The sequence below is a fragment of the Rhinoraja longicauda genome, chromosome 37, assembly GCF_053455715.1.
Source record: "Rhinoraja longicauda isolate Sanriku21f chromosome 37, sRhiLon1.1, whole genome shotgun sequence".
NCBI classification, from domain to species: domain Eukaryota; kingdom Metazoa; phylum Chordata; class Chondrichthyes; order Rajiformes; family Arhynchobatidae; genus Rhinoraja; species Rhinoraja longicauda.
The window spans coordinates 12,010,747-12,030,473 of record NC_135989.1 but is presented as its reverse complement, the minus strand read 5'-3'; the positions used below and the strand labels follow the sequence as shown (position 1 = coordinate 12,030,473).

At 46.3% G+C, this 19,727-nt stretch overlaps 1 protein-coding gene across 2 annotated transcripts in view; it reads right to left on the bottom strand.

Annotated features, from left to right (window-relative positions):
* The window catches only part of LOC144610622 (noelin-2-like), a 245,941-nt gene that overhangs the window by 16,778 nt on the left and 209,436 nt on the right, over positions 1 to 19,727 (bottom strand). For both annotated transcript variants that reach the window (XM_078429472.1, XM_078429471.1), the window contains exon 3: positions 4,338 to 4,490. In XM_078429472.1, the coding sequence (XP_078285598.1) occupies positions 4,338 to 4,490 (153 nt within the window). The remainder of the gene's footprint in view (positions 1 to 4,337; positions 4,491 to 19,727) is intronic.

Below are 19,727 nucleotides of genomic sequence, written 5' to 3'. Positions count from 1 at the left end.
GGGATTGCTGGTCAGCATGGACTCAGTGGGCCGAAGGGCCTGTTTCCGTGCTGTATTTCTAAAATAAACTAATCAAAAAGATTTCAACATAAAGTCAAAGCATTATAAGGCACTAAAACAGGCCTCTTAGGCCAATTTGCCCATGCTGACCAAGATGCCCCATCTACGCTAGTCCCACTTGCCAATGTTTGGCCTATGTTCGTCTAAGCCTTTCCTATCCATGTACCTATCCATATGTCTTTTACTTGCTGGTATTGTACCTGCCTCAACTATAGGGTTGCCAACTGTCCCGCATTAGCCTGGACATCCCGTATTTTGGGCTAAATTGGTTTGTCCCGTACGGGACAGCCCTTGTCCCGTATTAGGCCCGTGGGCCATTGTCGGCCGGGACAGTGTAGGCTAACGGAGTGTGTTCAGGGAGTGGGGCCGAGTGTATTCGCCTAACGGAGGTTACGTAGCGACCCGCCTCCCGGCCCGGGCGGCCGCCATTGGTGGAGCGGGAGCACGTGGCCGCTGGCTGGGTGAGGTCACGTGGGGCGCGGGGCGGTGATGCCACCTTGTCCCGTGTCTGGAAGTGAGATAGTTGGCAACCATACTCAATTACCTCCTCTGGCAGCGTGTTCCATATACCCACCACCCTCTGTGTGAAAACGTTGCTCCTCAGGTTCGTAATAAATCTTTCCCTTCTCACCTTAAACCTATGTCCTCTGCTGCTTGATTCCCCTATTCTGGGTAAAAGACTCACCCTGTCTATTTCTCTCATGATTTTATAGACCTCTATAAGATCATGCCTCATCCTCCTGCGCTCCAAGCAATAAAGTGCTGGCCTGCACAACCTCAGGCCCTCAAGTCCTGGCAACATCTCCGTAAATCTTCTCCGCACCCTTTCCAGCTTAAGATGCTCATGTTTTCAGTAACACACACAGCTTTTGCTCAAAGGCAGAATAGACCACGGCAGAAAGAAATAAGGAGGATTAGATTTGAACGGACAAATCCTGAAATTAAATCAAATGAAAAAAAATCTTTGCAATAAGCATAAAAATGCTTAGTGTCATTATGTGTTCTTTATGAGCGGCAGGGAATTGATTGACCATATATTTCTATATACGCTAATGGATGTTGACAGTGTTGTTTAAAATGGAGTTGCTCATACGGCTAGATGAAATCCATCTATTAAATTAATTTCTCCATGCTAGCATTGGGGGTGAGGTCAGTATTTGTTCCCCACCCTCCTCTCCACTCGCCCCACTACAATACACGTACTGTATCTGATGTGTAGGATTGAACTATAGATGCTAGTTTACACTGAAGAAAGGCACAAAATGCTGGAGTAACTCAGCGGGACAGGCAGCATCTCTGGAGAGAAGGAATGGGTGACGTTTCGGGTCGAGACCCTTCAGCTCCCACTGTTGAAGATGGTCCCCCTGCATCCACCCAATGTGTTGGCCTCTTAGATCTGACAAACAGCAGTCAGATTCTGCCCTTAACCTGGAACTCCAACAACTCTATCTCTAATTCACAAGGTGGAGGAAGGAACTGGTTCATACCGAAGATAGACACAAAATGCTGGAGTAACTCAGCGGGTCAGGCAGCATCTCTGGAGAGAAGGAATGGGTGACGTTTTTGGGTTGGAACCCTTCTGAATTTGGAACGTGGGTTCTGACACGAAACATCACCTATTGCTTTTCTCCAGTGATTCTGCCTGACCCGCTGAGTTACTCCAGCACTTTGTATCCTTTAGTGTAAACCTGCGTCTGCAGTTCATTTGTTTCTATATTAAGAATAGAATGCAATTCAACAATTCACGGAAGGAGGTTAATCGGTAATCCCACGAAGATTTTTAAAGGCATTACCACCATCTGCCTTTGGAGGTGATTTTAGACAGGAGTGTTTGGAGCCAAAGAATAGGTGTCATTTCGGGTCGATTCTGAAGAAGGGTTTTGACCCGAAACGTCACCTATCCTTTTTCTCCAGAGATGCTGTCTGATCCGCTGAGTTACTCCAGCTTTTTGTGTCTGTGTACTGCATCTGAAATGCTTATCTAATATGTATCTAAGTGCTTATGTACAGTGATACTTGTTCTGAATTGTACACAAAAAAATGAATTTCATTGCACCTCGGTACATGTAACAGATAAAGAACCATACCATACCAGATTGGCCTTTCTTTGAAATGTATGCATTAATGGTTGCAGAGGGAGCTGGTTATACAATCTTGCTACAATCCACACTCAAGCCTAAATGGCCTGTCCCACTTTAGGCGATTTTTTTGGTGACTGCCGGCGATTGTCAAAGTCGTAGCAGATCGTCGAACTTTTCTTTTACCCGACGACAATGACCACGACAATGCCGAGCCAGGTCGAGATTACACCGTCTTCGGAAACATCGCGAAATTCCCACGCTGTCAATGCTTCTCCGGCGTCCTAATTTTCGCTGAAATCACTGACAAGTCTTTAAGTACTTGAGAGTTTTGAACTATAACATCTTGTATTTGTTACTTAAAAACCAAGCTTCACTGTAACAAGGAATAAACCGGATTTACTTCCAGTTTACTAATAGCTGTATTAAAAAAAAAAAAAAAAAAGTGGTTAAGTGGATTTTTGTGAAAAGTGTGTGGGCATTCTTTGAAAATGTACGGGAGATGCATATCTGGTTTCTGGGTTGCATATCTGGGTTGGGAGCCCACTTTAAATGTAATGGCTGATGGCCCTAAACATCGCAAAATTCCCACGCTTACCTGACTGTCAAACTGTCGTCTCCAATCTACCTGTCAAATGTCCTGACGGTAAATAAATTGGTTAAACACAAGCATTTTATGGTATTTTGAAATGACTTTACTTATTTTAATGTAATGTGCTTCTAAGTGCATCTAAGAGAACCTAGCAAACTTGGGGACAGCATGCGACAGCGCCCGCAATAAGCAACGATACCTGGCGACAAGCCAGCTGTCGCCAAGAGATTTCACTACTGATGATTTCTCATCGATGCGCTGAGATCCACTACGATTCTTGGAAGACTCCTCACGATCATGCCCGTGACACCCAGCGAACTGTCGGCAACAGCCTAGTAGCCGGCAGTTGCCTTAAAATCGCCTAAAGTAGGACAGGCCCTTAAGACATTGCAGACAGTGAAAGCAACTCACACAAAGCTGGGGCAATTATATTTGCCAGTCAGTGGAAAGACAGCAGACTTTAATAAACCAGATGGGATTTTAACAGCAGCCTAATAATCTCCTAATCACCTTTACTGATTTAAATAATAGCTTCAACTTAATTTCAAAGTTACTTAATTACTTGAATTTCAATTCCGTGGGGAGATTTATGTGCACGTTTCTGGATCAAGGCCTTTAGAGGTGAACCTGCTAACTCAACCACAATGCTACCATACTCTCAAGCAACAGAAGGGATGCACAGGGTTCATGCACAGAGACTTTTACCCCAGAGTAGGGGAATCGAGAACCAGAGGGCAAACGTTTAAGGTGAGGGGGAGAGAGGGGAGAAGAGTCTTGGACCACAGGTCATAGCCTCAGACTTAAAGGACGTTCTTTTCAGAAGGAGATGAGGAGGAATTTCTTTAGTCAGAGGGTGGTGATTCTTTCCGATGGAATTCTTTTCCACAGAAGGCTGTGGAGGCAGAATCAGTGGATATATTTAAGGCAGTGATAAATAAATTCTTGATTAGTACGGGTATCTAGATTAGAGGTTGTGGGAAAAAAAAGGCAGGAGAATGGGGTTAGGAGGGAGAGATAGATCAGCCATGATTGAATGGCTGAGTCGGCTTGATGGACCGAATGGCCTAATTCTACTCCTATCACATGATCTTATGATCTGATATAATAGGAACCTGAGGGGCAACTTTTATTACACAAAGGGTGGTGGATGTATGGAACAAGCTGCCGGAGGAGGTAGTTGAGGCTGGGACTATCACAACAGTTAAGAAACATTTGGACAAGTACAAGCTTAGGACAGGTTTATAGGGAGATGGGCCAACACAGGCAAGTGGGACCAGTGTAGATGGGCATGTTGGTTGGCATGGGCAAGTTGGGCTGAAGGAAGGGGTCACAGTTTAAGAATAAGGAATTTAGGCCATTCAGGACTGAGATGAGGAAAAACCTTTTCACCCAGAGAGTTGTGAATCTGTGGAATTCTCTGCCACAGAAGGCAGTGGTGGCTAATTCACTTGATGCATTCAAGAGAGAGTTAGACACAGCTCTTAGGGCTAACAGAATCAAGGGATATGGGGAGAAAGCAGGAACGGGGTACTGATTCTGGTGCTGGCTCGAAGAGCCGAATGGCCTACTCCTGCACCTATTTTCTATGTTTCTACTTGTCCACATACCTGGAAGTTTTTGTTCATCAGGTTCGAATGGGTTTCTGCGACTTTTAAACGGGCGTTGAGAACTTTCATCAGCGATTCCGTGTTCCGCATGTACTGGAGGTCACGGTAGGTTCGTAGGTCCAGCACTGCGATGGACTGCGAGATGTTTTGAACCTGAAAGAGGTGAATCAGAGTTACAGTGGTTTGCCAGTGTGAGCCAATAGACAATAGACAATAGGTGCAGGAGTAGGCCATTCGGCCCTTCGAGCCAGCACCGCCATTCAATGTGATCATGGCTGATCATTCTCAATCAGTACCCCGTTCCTGCTTTCTCCCCATACCCCCTGACTCTGCTATCCTTAAGAGCTCTATCTAGCTCTCTCTTGAATGCATTCAGAGAATTGGCCTCCACTGCCCTCTGAGGCAGAGAATTCCACAGATTCACAACTCTCTGACTGAAAAAGTTTTTCCTCATCTCAATTCTAAATGGCCTACCCCTTATTCTTAAACTGTGGCCCCTGGTTCTGGACTCCCCCAACATTGGGAACATGTTTCCTGCCTCTAACGTGTCCAACCCCTTAATAATCTTATACGTTTCGATAAGATCCCCTCTCATCCTTCTAAATTCCAGTGTATACAAGCCTAGTCGCTCCAGTCTTTCAACATATGCCATGGGTCACAATACGATAATGACACGATACGATATGATACGATATGATACAATAAAACCCTGAGGGAAATTGGGCTGCCAACAGTCATAACACACAAGGTACACGAAAACTTAAAAAATAGAAACATAGAAAAATGTTTCTATTTCAAAGTTTAGAACATCGAACATAGAAAAAATAGGTGCAGGAGTAGGCCATTCGGCCCTTCGAGCCAGCGCCGCCATTCAATGTGATCATGTGTAGGAAAATAACTGCAGATGTCTGAAGAAGGGTCTCGACCCGAAACGTCACCCATTCCTTCTCTCCTGAGATGCTGCCTGTCCCGCTAAGTTACTCCAGCATTTTGTGATACCTTCAATGGCTGATCATCCAAAATCAATACCCTGTTCCTGCTTTCCCCCCCATATCCCTTGATTCCTTTAACCCTAAGAGCTAAATCTAACTCTCTCTTGAAAACTTGAAAATTAAAATTAAATTAAAAGTGAAAAAAAGAAAAAGAGAAGCGACTGTGGACTTAACCGGAACAAACGAACAAACAAACACAGGCTTATCCCCTGGGCAGAGAATTCTAAAACCAGAGTCCCCCCTCCCCCCTTCAACCACACCAGATCCCCCTTTGTTCTCCCACCGTCCGTCACGGCGATCTCCCCATGCCAGGTCCTCCATTGTTCTTGTCGGGTCCAATGATCACCTCGTGTCAACTCACGAGAGAAATAGATCGGGTAGAAGCACAGAGGTTCTTGCCCAGAGTAGGGGAATCAAGAACCAGAGGACATAGGTTCAAGGTGAGGGGGGACAGATTTAATAGGAATCTGAGGGGTAACTTTTTCACATAAAGGGTGGTGGGTGTGTGGAACGAGCTGTCAGAGAGTTGTGAATCTGTGGAATTCTCTGCCTCAGAAGGCAGTGGAGGCCAATTCTCCGAATGCATTCAAGAGAGAGCTGGATAGAGCTCTTAAGGATAGCGAAGTCAGGGAGTATGGGGAGAAGGCAGGAACGGGGTACTGATTGAGAATGATCAGCCATGATCACATTGAATGGCGGTGCTGGCTCGAAGGGCCGAATGGCCTCCTCCTGCACCTATTGTCTATTGTCTATATTTGAGGTAGTACTATCGCAACACAGGTACATGGATAGGACAGGTTTAAGAGGGATATGGGTCAAAGGCAGGCAGGTGTAGATGGGACATGTTGGTTGGTGTGGGCAATTTGGGCCGAAGGGTTCATTCCTTACACCCACCATTCTTTGTGTAAAAGAGATAGCCCTCAGGTTCCTATTAAATCTTTTCCACCTCACCTTAAACCTATGTCCACTGGTTTTCGATTCCCCTACTCTGGGCAAGAGACTGTGTGCATCTACCCTATCTTTTCCTCGCATGATTTTGTACACTTCCATAATAACATCCTCGTAAATCTTCTCGGCGCCCTTTCCAGCTTGACAACATCTTTGCTCTAACGTGGTGCCCAGAACTGAACACAATACTCTAAACATCCTGACTCTGGAAATAGATTGTCAGTCTGTTGATGCTGCCAAGCCCAACTCCCTACCCAACTATACCGTGGAAGCACTTTGACCTTATACGGACTGCAGCGGTTCAAGAAATTGTCTCACCACCACCTTCCCAAGGCACAGAAGGTGTGGGGAATAAATTGCTCGCCCCACCAATGTCCAATGCCTGTAATTTAATATAAAATACTGATGTGTCAGGAGGAATTGCAGATGCTGGTTTACCTTGAAGATAGACACAAAATGCTGGAGTAACTCAGCGGGACAGGCAGTGTCTCTGGAGAGAAGGAATTCAAGAGAGAGCTGGATAGAGCTTTTAAGGATAGCGGAGTCAGGGGGTAGGTGGAGAAGGCAGGAACGGGGCACTGATTGAGAATGATCAGCCATGATCACATTGAATGGCGGTGCTGGCTCGAAGGGCTGAATGGCCTCCTCCTGCACCTATTGTCTATTGTCTATTGAATGGGTGATGTTTTGGGTCGAGACCCTTCTTCAGACTGAATGAACTTCGCCCATTCCTTCTCTCCAGAGATGCTGCCTGTCCCGCTGAGTTGCTCCACCATTTTGTGTCTACCTATATCATACTGATGTCGCCTCTGTACAAAACGCCATGAATCTTTGCTATAATAGCCGAAAACTCAACCGATGATAAACCTAAACCTAAACTTAAACCTTCACTGACCCCACTGACAAAGATGACATTGATGAGTTAAAACCTTTGTGCACTTGAGGCTGTGGTAAAACATTGACTTACAAAGGCTCACGCAGTATGGTGTGTGATCTATTACACTTTCACTTTGCCTTTAATGATCTCTAATGCTCTTTATTTATAGACGAGTGTGATTCAGAGTCAACACTGGTAAGTCACTTTGATGTCGACCTCACAGTTTACATCCTCTCGAGCATTATAGTTGTTCCCTGCTGTGCTTTAAGCTTGAGCTCCGGAAGTGTGGTGAATGCCAGTGGATGCTTGATCGTTGGACCTGACACTGCCTGCACCGTCCTGAAGAATTTAAGAATTTCATCTTTCTATCTGGGACATAGGACAATTAAACACTCATAACTTGCCACACTGGTGGGTAAGGCAAAGCAGCGCCTTTACCACCTTAGACAGCTGAGGAAATTCAGAGTGTCTCTGAGGATCCTTCAATGCTTCTACTCTGGGGCTGCAGAGAGCATCCTGTCCGGCAGCATCACAGTCTGGTTTGGGAACAGCTCTGCCCAGGACAGGATGGCCCTGCAGAGAATAGTGCGTTCGGCAGAATGCACCATGGGAACTACACTCGTCCCCCTGCAGGACCTATACATCAGGAGGTGCAGATCGAGAGCAAACAAGATTATGAGGGACCCCTACCACCCCAGCAACGAACTGTTCCAGATGCTACGGTCAGGCAAACGCCTCCGCTGTCACGCTGTGAAAACGGAGAGGATGAGACGGAGTTTCTTCCCACAGGCCATCTGGACTGTTAACTATTATAACTCCAGGGACTAAATTTTGTCTTTTCTGTATTAACTTTAATTTATATGCTGTAACTGTAATTCTTTTTTGCACAATCCGCAGGCATTGCCACTTTCATTTCACTGCACATCGTGTATGTGTATGTGACAAATAAACTTGACTTGACTTGACTTGACTTGAGACTTTAGTGTCTCGACCCGAAATGTCACCCATTCCTTCTCTCCAGAGATGCTGCCTGTCCCGTTGAGTTACTCCAGCATTTTGTGTCGATCTACAGGATCTAACGTGTGGGAAAATAACTGCAGATGGTGGTTCAAATTGAAAGGTGGACACAAAATGCTGGAGTAACTCAGCGCCTCAGGAGAGAAGGAATGGGTGACGTTTCAGGTCTGAAGAAGGGTCTCGACCCGAAACGTCACCCATTCCTTCTCTCCTGAGATGCTGCCTGACCTGCTGAGTTACTCCAGCATTTTGTGAATAAATACCTTGGATTTGTACCAGCATCTGCAGTTATTTTCTTATATTTCAGGTCGAGACTCTTCTTCAGACTGATCTAATAATAGGATCTAATAATAGGATCTATACATCTGCAGTTCCTTCCCACACAAGGCTGTTATTGTTCTGTCTGGGACATTTGACAATAAAACACCCTTGACTCTTGAAACACTGTACACACCAGGAACACCTTGCTGATTGTAGAGTCTAATTGAGCTACCCTGCCTCCAGTAGCTGGGAGCTGGCTAATTTGCGTGCAGTTCAGACTGATCACATGAAAGGCTCTTCTGCCTGAAACCCTCAGGGAATGTATGTGACAGTAATTGGAGAGATTCTTGATAACGCCTCTCACAAGAATGTATCAACAACAGAAAATAACGCAGCAGATGATGCTTCACTGCCTTGCCTCTCCTGGAGAGTGTCAGATTGATGGATGGAGAGGTTGTTTAGGTGCTCCTGCGAAATTAGCGTCAAGGTACACTCAAACGACTGACTTAAGTGATCCCCTAGCTGGGAGTATTTGTTCGTTGCTGTTTATTAAACAATATCCCATCCCTAGAGTGTAGGAAGGAACTGCAGATGCTGGTTTAAAGGGGAAATAGATACAAAATGCTGGAGTAACTCAGCATGGGCAGGCAGCATCTCTGGAGAGAAGGAACGGGTGACCTTTTGGGTCGAGACCCTTCTTCAGACTGAAAGTAGTTTCTCTAGTTTCGGGCTCCTCTGACTCTCAGTCTGAAGGCGGGTCTCGACTCGAAACGTCACCCATTCCTTCTTTCTGGAGATGCTGCCTGTCCCGCTGAGAGAAAGGGAAACGAGAGACATAGACGGTGATATAGAGAGATATAGAACAAATGAACGAAAGATGTGCAAAAAAGTGACAATAATAAAGGAAACAGGCCATTGTTTGCTAAGGTCAAGGTGAAAACAAGGTACAGCCAATGAGACTCAACAAGACGACTTTGAAGTTAGGACGACTTGGGTGGGGGAGGGTTGGTGAGAGGGGGGTTACTTGAAGTTAAAGAAATCAATATTCATACTGCTGGGTAGTAAGCTGCATAAGCAAACTATGAGGTGCTGTTCCTCCAATTTGCGCTGGGCCTCACTCTGACAATGGATAAAAAGGTCAGTGTAGGAATGAGAAGGGGAATTACAGTGTTTGGCAACCGGGAGATCAGGTAGGTCCCGGCGGGCTGAGCGAAGGTGTTTAGTGAAATGATCGCCCAGTCGACATTTGGCCTCGCCAAAGTATATGAGTCCACACCTTGAACAACGGATATAGTAGGAGTAACTCAGCGGGTCAGGCCGCATCTCGGGAGAGAAGGAATGGGTGATGTTTCGGGCTGAGACCCTTCTTCAGATTAAATAGGCAGGTACGTGGATAGGACAGGTTTAACACCCAGGAATCCGCAGATCAGCTGCCGGTGGAACTGAACCTAGTGGGCAAGTTGGGGACACCCGCCATTCCTGTCACTCCCATCACCCAGTGGAGGAAGAGCCTCCTTCACACAGCCCAGCCTCTGTCACAGTCTCCTCAAGAAACCAGATCAGCCTTGTGGGAAAAGAAATGCAGTGAAATCCACCACCACCAAAAGCTGCCAATCCCAACCAAGGAACAGCTCCCACCTGGTCACAGGTGTGACTGGAAGACCTGAAGTCCCTCAAAAGGCTACGTACAGGGATGGGCTGAGGCCGGCACGGTGGCGCAGCGGTAGAGTTGCTGCCTTACAGCGAATGCAGCGCCGGAGACTCAGGTTCGATCCTGACTACGGGCGCCGTCTGTACGGAGTTTGTACGTTCTCCCCGTGACCTGCGTGGGTTTTCTCCGAGATCTTCGGTTTCCTCCCACACTCCAAAGACGTACAGGTATGTAGGTTAATTGACTGGGTAAAAATTGTCCCTAGTGTGTGTAGGATAGTGTTAATGTGCGGGGATCGCTGGGCGGCGTGGACCCGGTGGGCCGAAGGGCCTGTTTCCGCGCTGTATCTCTAAATCTATAAAAAATATAAGAAATATAAGCAAATGGGGCGGTGCAGATGCGGCAGACACTGAATGTGAATGTGGAACATCTGTACAATCCACGCCACACCTACTAAGATGCCTACTTCTTGATGAACAATGCTGCCTGGAAGATCTAGCGGTGGCAAACCAGAAGGCTGCCCACTGTGCAAGAGCCTGGCCCAACATTTGAAACATAGATGATGGACACAAAAGAAGAAGAAATTGTGCCTCTGCTGAGGATTTTCTAAGGAATGAGAAGGAGGAGTTGAATTAGTGTTGTTTAATGTGACAATATTTTTGTTTTTTGGTGAAAAATGAACCTTGTTGTTCGTTTGATTGGATTCAACATCGTTCTTGTGAGAAATCAGGCCGTCTTGTTCCGTGCCTGTTCTCTTCTCACGGCATTGTGAAAGCCGTGAATTATTGATTAAGTCTTTAATTATTCAGACTCTCATAGCACCAAACAACATTAATACCACTTGGAATTATCTCAGCTTACGTACAGGCACTTCACTGCATCCAAATTGCTATTGGCCTTCAGCTGTTTGTTGCATTAATATCCAATGACTCAAATTAATTTATTTTTATGAATTTCTTTTCCAAAGGTAAACTTGCCGAGAAGTTGTAAAGATACAGCCGAACTTCTAAAGTCCAGCACTCTCTGATGGTACCAAACCTACAGATTTTCTGGACATTACGTTTATTAATACCCCAGTACAATTTTAATTAACATTGACTTCCAGATGTTACACAGTAGTGTAATAAGATTACCACCACCCTGATCAGTCTGAAAATGGGTCCCGACCCAAAACATCACCTATCTTTTTTCTACAGAGATGCTGCCTGACCCGCTGAGTTACTCCAGCATTTTGTGACTTATCATATCATATCATATCATATATATACAGCCGGAAACAGGCCTTTTCGGCCCTCCAAGTCCGTGCCGCCCAGCGATCCCCGTACATTAACACTATCCTACACCCACTAGGGACAATTTTTACATTTACCCAGCCAATTAACCTACATACCTGTACGTCTTTGGAGTGTGGGAGGAAACCGAAGATCTCGGAGAAAACCCACGCAGGTCACGGGGAGAACGTACAAACTCCTTACAGTGCAGCCCCCTTAGTCAGGATCGAACCTGAGTCTCCGGCGCTGCATTCGCTGTAAAGCAGCAACTCTACCGCTGCGCTACCGTGCCGCCCAGGGTAAACTTATCTTCAGGGTAAACCAGCATCTGCATTTCCTTCCTACACATCGCCTATCCATGTTCTCCACAGATGCTGCCTGACCCGCTGAGTTACTCCAGCACTCTGTGAAACGTCACCTATCCATGTTCTTCACAGATGCTGCCTGACCCGCTGAGTTACTCCAGCACTCTGTGAAACGTCACCTATCCATGTTCTCCACAGATGCTGCCTGACCCGCTGAGTTACTCCAGCACTCTGTGAAACGTCACCTATCCATGTTCTCCACAGATGCTGCCTGACCCGCTGAGTTACTCCAGCACTCTGTGAAACGTCACCTATCCATGTTCTCCACAGATGCTGCCTGACTCGCTGAGTTACTCCAGCACTCTGTGAAACGTCACCTATCCATGTTCTCCACAGATGCTGCCTGACCCGCTGAGTTACTCCAGCACTCTGTGAAACGTCACCTATCCAAGTTCTCCACAGATGCTGCCTGACCCGCTGAGTTACTCCAGCATTTTGTGATCTGTCTTGACAGACAAATACTCTTGACCTAAATCAAAGGCTTATCCGTATGCAACCCACATTTACTCAAAGAGTACCCACGAGATAATGTCTCATCTCGATGTCAGTTCAGTGGTGAATAATTGTGCTTCTCCGTTATATTCTCCTGCTTTCTCCCCATAACCTCTGACACCCGCACTAATCAAGAATCTATCTATCTCTGCCTTACAAATATCGATTGACTTGGCCTCCACAACCCTCTGTGGTAATGAATTCCACAGATTCACCACCCTCTGTGTTCCCATTTATTGATAGAGATGGTGTTTTGGATATTCCTTCCAATGGCCATTTCTAATTGCCCTTCAACTGAGAGTCTTTCTCAGTTGCATTAGAGGGCAGTTAAGACTTGGCCTAATGCTAGAGCAGGGAGCAATGACAGATGGACATCTTTAAAGGCCATCAGTGTGCAAGGGGGCGTGTGGACATTGCAATTCAGTGGTTTTGTGGTCACACATGACTGATGCGAACTTTTTTAATTTCACAAACTGAGTTCCAATTTTTCGACTGCCATGGAAATGAGAAATGCTGGGCTGCAGATATGAGAGGAGATTAGATCGGCTGGATTTATGCCCACTGGAAGCTGAAAGGCTGAGAGGTGACCTTGGAGAAGTTTGTACAGTTATGAGGAGAAGAGGAAAGATAGTAAGCATCTTTTCCCCAGGGTAGTTTAGTTTAGTTTGAGCTCAGGTTAAAGATACAGCACGGAAACAGGCCATTCAGCCCATCAGGTCAATGCCGACCATCGATCACCCCCTCACACTAGTTCTACATTATCTCACTTCCTCACCCACTCCCTACACACCAGAAACCAATTAAGCTACAAACCCGCACGTCTTTGGATGTGGGAGGAAACCGGAGCACCCAGAGGAAACCCATGCGGTCACACTGATCACCCACACAGACAGTACCCGTAGCTGTGATCGAACCTGGGTCTCTGGTGCTGTAAGGCAGCAACTCTACCGCTGCGCCACCGTGCAGACCACATCGAAAGCTACTGAATAATGAAAGGACTAAATAGAGTGCATGCGGAGAGGATGTTTCCACTGGTGGGAGAGTCTAGGACCAGAGGGCATAGCCTCAGAGTTAAAGGACGTACCTTTAGAAAGGAGAGGAGGAGGAATTTTTTTAGTCAGAGGGTGGCGAATCTGTGGATTTCATTGCCACAGACAGCAGTGGAGGACATCATTGGGTATTTTTAAAGCGGAGATTGATAGGAAAAAACCATGATTAAATAGTGGTGCAGTCTCGATGAGCCAAATAGGCAATAGACAATAGGTGCAAGAGTAGGCCATTCGGCCTTTCGAGCCAGCACCACCATTCAATGTGATCATGGCTGATCATTCTCAATCAGTACCCCGTTCCTGCTTTCTCCCCATACCCCCTAACTCCGCTATCCTTATGAGCTCTATCCAGCTCTCTCTCTCGAGTGCATTCAGAGAATTGGTCTCCACTGCCTTCTGAGGCAGAGAATTCCACAGATTTACAACTCTCCGACTGAAAAAGTTTTTCCTCATCTCCGTTCTAAATGGCCTACCCCTTATTCTTAAACTGTGGCCCCTGGTTCTGGACTCCCCCAACATTGGGAACATGTTTCCTGCCTCTAACGTGTCCAACCCCTTAATAATCTTATACGTTTCGATAAGATCTCCTCTCATCCTTCTAAATTCCAGTGTATACAAGCCTAGTCGCTCCAGTCTTTCAAGGTATGATAGTCCCGCCATTCCGGGAATTAACCTAGTAGGTTAACCTAGTACATTTTCTCGGCCATTCCCCCATATTCTCTGAGTAAACAACTTGCTTCTCAATTTCTGTTGGATTTATTAGTGAGTTCCTTTTCTGCGGTGAGAGACTCAGCTTCTGACACCAACCGCGCGGTAAATGCTGGAACATAATGGAAAAACACCTCACTCGCCTAGACTGGTTCACCCCCCCCCAAACTCTACTGGTATGGTATGTTGGCATTCATAGCAAGAGGATTTGAGTTTAGGAGCAAGGAGGTTCTGCTGCAGTTGTACAGGGCCTTGGTGAGACCGCACCTGGAGTATTGCGTACAGTTTTGGTCTCCTAATCTGAGGAAAGACATTCTAGCCTTAGAGGGAGTACAGAGAAGGTTCACCAGATTGATCCCTGGGATGGCGGGACTTACATATGAGGAAAGACTAGATAGACTGGGCTTGTACTCGCTGGAATTTAGAAGACTGAGGGGGGATCTTATAGAAACATATAAAATTCTTAAGGGGTTGGAGAGGCTAGATGCGGGAAGATTGTTCCCGATGTTGGGGGAGTCCAGAACCAGGGGTCACAGCTTAAGGATAAGAGGGAAGTCTTTTAGGACCGAGATGAGAAAACATTTCTTCACACAGAGAGTGGTGAGTCTGTGGAATTCTCTGCCACAGAAGGTAGTTGAGGCCAGTTCATTGGCTATATTTAAGAGGGAGTTAGATGTGGCCCTTTTTGCTAAAGGGATCAGGGGGTATGGAGAGAAGGCTGGTACGGGATACTGAGCTGGATGATCAGCCATGATCATATTGAATGGCGGTGCAGGCTCGAAGGGCCGAATGGCCTACTCCTGCACCTATTTTCTATGTTTCTATGTTTCTACTCAAGCCCAGCATTGGCCAAGTCCAAAATGGCCGACTTGACCGCCATTACATTTCTCAAACATAGTCTGAAGAAGGGTCTCGACCCCGAAACGCAACCCATTCCTTCCTTCTCTCCAGAGATGCTGCCTGTCCCGCTGAGTTACTCCAGCATTTTGTGTCCCTGATCCAACGTGACCAAAGACTTGTCCCACCCGCTCCCATCTTGGCAAATGGTACAGAAGCTTGAACCACCAGACTCAGGAACAAGGTAGACACAAAATGCCGGAGTAACTCAGCGGGCCAGGCAGCATCTCGGGAGAGAAGGAATGGGAGGGACTCAGGAACAACTTCTTCCCCTCTGTTGTCAGGTATCGAATGGTCCTTCATAAGCCAGGGTACAGCCCCATTCATCGCTACCCAAAAGCCGCCATTGGACTTTGTAGTGGGACATTTGCGCTACAATAACGAGAACTGGTACAATGCTGAGAATAGAAACGGTGACTGCATCCTATCTATTCTCAGCAGTCTTTCACCCAGCCTAGGGGGCTCAAGAATAAGAGGACACAGGTTTATGGTGAGAGGGAAAAGATTTAATAGGAACCTGAAGGTCAACTTTGTCTATCAGAGAGTGGTGAGCATATGGAGCGAGCTGACAGAGGTGGTAGTTGTGGCACGGTGGCGTAGCGGTAGAGTTGCTGCCTTACAGCGAATGCACCGCCGGAGACCCGGGTTCGATCCCGACTACGGGTGCCGTCTGTACGGAGTTTGTACGTTCTCCCCATGACCTGCGTGGGTTTTCACCAAGATCTTCGGTTTCCTCCCACAGTCCAAAGACGTACAGCTATGTAGGTTAATTGGCTTGGTAAATGTAAAAATTGTCCCTAGTGGGTGTAGGATGGTGTTAATGTGCGGGGATCGCTGGTCGGCGCGGACCCGGTTGGCCGAAGGGCCTGTTTCCGCGTTGTGTCTCTAAACTAAATATCATCATAACATTTAATAGATATTTCGGCAAGTACATGGGCAGGATAGGTTTAGGATACAGGCCAAATGCAAGTAGGTGGGACTAGTGTTGATGGGGCAAGTTGGTCAGCGTGGGCTGACTCCTCTCCCCCCCTCCCCCCCCCCCCGAATCTTTGCACATCCCCAATCCTGGACTTTGCACTCGTCATTTTAATTTCACGTCTCATGTATCTTGTTGTGTTTTTATGACTGTTTCCAGACCAATTTCCCTTCTGGGATAAATAAAGTGCCATCGTACCTGTAATGGCAACTTCAGACCTTTTCCAATAAAGTCCTTTCTGATTGCCTTGCTTCACACAGAATAGGCGCGAACGATCTTAACGCAGAGCCCCCAACAGAGAGATCTTTGTGACGTTTCAGTTCAATTAGTCGTCTATTGAAGTAGTAATACAAACGGATCTGTATCTATCCAAGCTTTTCTCTCGTTGCAGGTCTGGTAAGAACAATATCTCACCAAGCTCCTCCATGTCTGCCCCCTCCCGTCTCTGCATTCTCAGATACAGTACTAAGTTCTGGCTCCTCGCAGTCCATAATGCCCATATATGTAGACAATAGACAATAGACAATAGGTGCAGGAGTAGGTCATTCGGCCCTTCGAGCCAGCACCGCCATTCACTGTGATCATGGCTGATCATCCACAATCAGTACCCCATTCCTGCCCTCTCCCCACACCCCCTGACTCCGCTATCATTAAGAGCTCTATCTAATTCTCTCTTGAAAGCATCTAGAGAATTGGCCTCCACTGCCTTCTGAGGCAGAGAATTCCACAGATTTACAACTCTCTGAGTGAAAAAGTTTTCCTCATCTCCGTTCTAAATGGCCTACCCCTTATTCTTAAACTGTGGCCCCTAGTTCGGGACTCCCCCAACATTGGGAACATGTTTCCTGCCTCTAGCGTGTCCAATCCCTTAATAATCTTATATGTTTTGTACTTAAGTATGATTAATTCTAATATTTAGTAAGATTATTACTGAATTTAATGCAAAAAAAGTTTTTCCTCATCTCTGTTCCAAATGGCCTTCCCCTTATTCTTAAATTCATCTCATGACAACAAGATACAAAAAAATATTATATCTTAAACAGCTTGCACAAACACTACAGTATCGTATCCCATCTTGGAAGGGCACCATTGTTCCTTCACCATTACAGGGTCTAAGGCCTGTAACTCTCTACCTAACTGTCCTCTCCCACAGAAGAAAAAAATCCCAATCTGGCTAACAACTCGTGCTAGATCAGTGCTAGATCGGTTGGAAAGATTTCACTGATAGCCTTCGCATCGAACAGAACACAACAATAATATTCATTCTACATTCAAATCGAGTTGAAATGGCGCTGGCCCATGAGATGGTAGTACAACTGTATTATTTATGCTAGGTAATCTGTTCTAAACTGTATAATAACTTTCAAATGGGGCTTGTTACAACAAGCTTGAATTATTCATATTTGTGCATTTCTTAAGGAGATAGACCTTTAACAATAACGTAAAGCACCAGGGAAGATGTGATCGAGGATAATCCGTAAAAATTGTCAGAAGCTACAATTGTACAGAGACAGTAACAACACATTTACATCGCACAAAGTGCTGGAGTAACTCAGCGGGTCAGGCAGCATCCCTGGAGGACAAGTGTAGGAAGGAACGGCAGATGCTGGTTTAAATCGAAGATAGACACAAAAAGCTGGAGTAACTCAGCGGGTCAGGCAGCATCTCTGAGGACCCGGTGGCCGAGCACTTCAACTCCCCCTCCCATTCCCAGTCTGACATTTCTGTCATGGGCCTCCTCCAGTGCCATAGTGAGGCCCACCGGAAATTGGAGGAACAGCACCTCATATTTCGCCTGGGCAGTTTGCAGGCCGGTGGTATGAACATCGACTTCTCCAACTTTAGATAGTTCCTCTGTCCCTCCCTTCCCCTCCTCCTTCCCAGATCTCCCTCTATCTTCCTGTCTCCACCTATATCCTTCCTTTGTCCCGCCCCCCCTGACATCAGTCTGAAGAAGGGTCTCGACCCGAAACGTCACCCATTCCTTCTCTCCTGAGATGCTGCCTGACCCGCTGAGTTACTCCAGCACTTTGTGAATAAATACCTTCGATTTGTACCAGCATCTGCAGTTATTTTCTTATATTATATATCTCTGGAGGACATGTGTAGGAAGGAACGGCAGATGCTGATTTAAACCAAAGATAGACACAAAAAGCTGGAGTAACTCAGCGGGACAGGCAGCATCAAAGGTCTGAAGAAGGGTGTCGACCCAAAACGCCACCCATTCCTTCTCTCCAGAGATGCTGCCTGTCCCGCTGAGTTACTCCAGGTTTTTGTGTCATGCTCCAAACGTGGTCTGTCCAGTGCCTCATGGAATCTCAGCATTACATCCCTGTTTTCGTATTCTAGTCCTCTCGCGATAAATGCTAGTGTTTTGTTTTGATTTTCACACCGTGACACTTGGCACTGCGGATAGTTTTCAACCCCTGGAGACGCCACCCCTCGACATCCAGTTACCACGACAAAAAGCTCTCCGGCTAAGGTAGTGTGAAAGGCCTGAGCCTGGGGCATTAGATAAAGTTGTTCTTCGCACACTGAGTGGATCAAACTGACACACACCATTAGGATCAGCAAGTTGCAATGTCTGAGTGGAAGTATGAACTAAAATTTTTACTCGGCAAAGAAAAAAAAAAGTCAAACAAGGACCATGAAGCTATTTCAACCTGGAAAAGGATGGTCAAATGTATCCAGAGGTGTTTCCACCAAATAGATTCATGGTGTTATTGAGTTGGAAAACATGGAAACAGGCCTGCCAAACCATTCCTTCCATCCAAAGATGCTGCCTGTCCCGCTGAGTCAGTCGACCATTTTGTGTCTATCTACGGTATAGACAATAGACAATAGGTGCAGGAGGAGGCCATTCGGCCCTTCGAGCCAGCACCGCCATTCAATGTGATCATGGCTGATCATTCTCAATCAGTACCCCGTTCCTGCCTTCTCCCCATACCCCCTGACTCCGCTATCCTTAAGAGCTCTATCTACTTCTCTCTTGAATGCATTCAGAGAATTGGCCTCCACTGCCTTCTGAGGCAGAGAATTCCACAGATTCACAACTCTCTGACTGAAAAAGTTTTTCCTCATCTCCGTTCTAAATGGCCTACCCCTTATTCTTAAACTGTGGCCCCTTGTTCTGGACTCCCCCAACGTTGGGAACATGTTTCCTGCCTCTAACGTGTCCAACCCCTTAATAATCTTATACATTTTGATAAGATCCCCTCTCCTCCTTCTAAATTTCAGTGTATACAAGCCTAGTCGCTCCAGTCTTTCAACAGGCCTGCCAAACCATTCCTTCCATCCAGAGATGCTGCCTGTCCCGCTGAGTTACTCCAGCATTTTGTGTCTATCTTCGGTATAAACCAACATCTGCAGGTCCTTCCAAGACGGTACATGGATAGGACAGGTTGAGAGTGACATTCATTCATTCATTCATTCATTCATTCATTCATTCATTCATTCATTCATTCATTCATTCATTCAATCATTCATTCATTCATTCATTCATTCATTTGACGTGGGCCAAATGCAGGCAGGGTGGACCAGTGTAGCTGGGACATGTTAGACAGTAGCCAATAGGCAATAGACAATAGGTACAGGAGTAGGCCATTCGGTCCTTCGAGCCAGCACCACCATTCAATGTGATCATGGCTGATCATTCTCAATCAGTACCCCGTTCCTGCCCTCTCCCCATACCCCCTGACTCCGCTATCATTAAGAGCTCTATCTAACTCCACTAGATGGCCGTTGTGGGCAAGTTGGGCCGAAGGGCCTGTTTCTCTCTGTATCACTCTCTGACCTCTATAACAGTGGTTCAAGAAGGCAGCTCACAAACATGCTGAGTCCAGGCCCATTATATATGAGCAATAAATACCGGATGAATCTCCACATC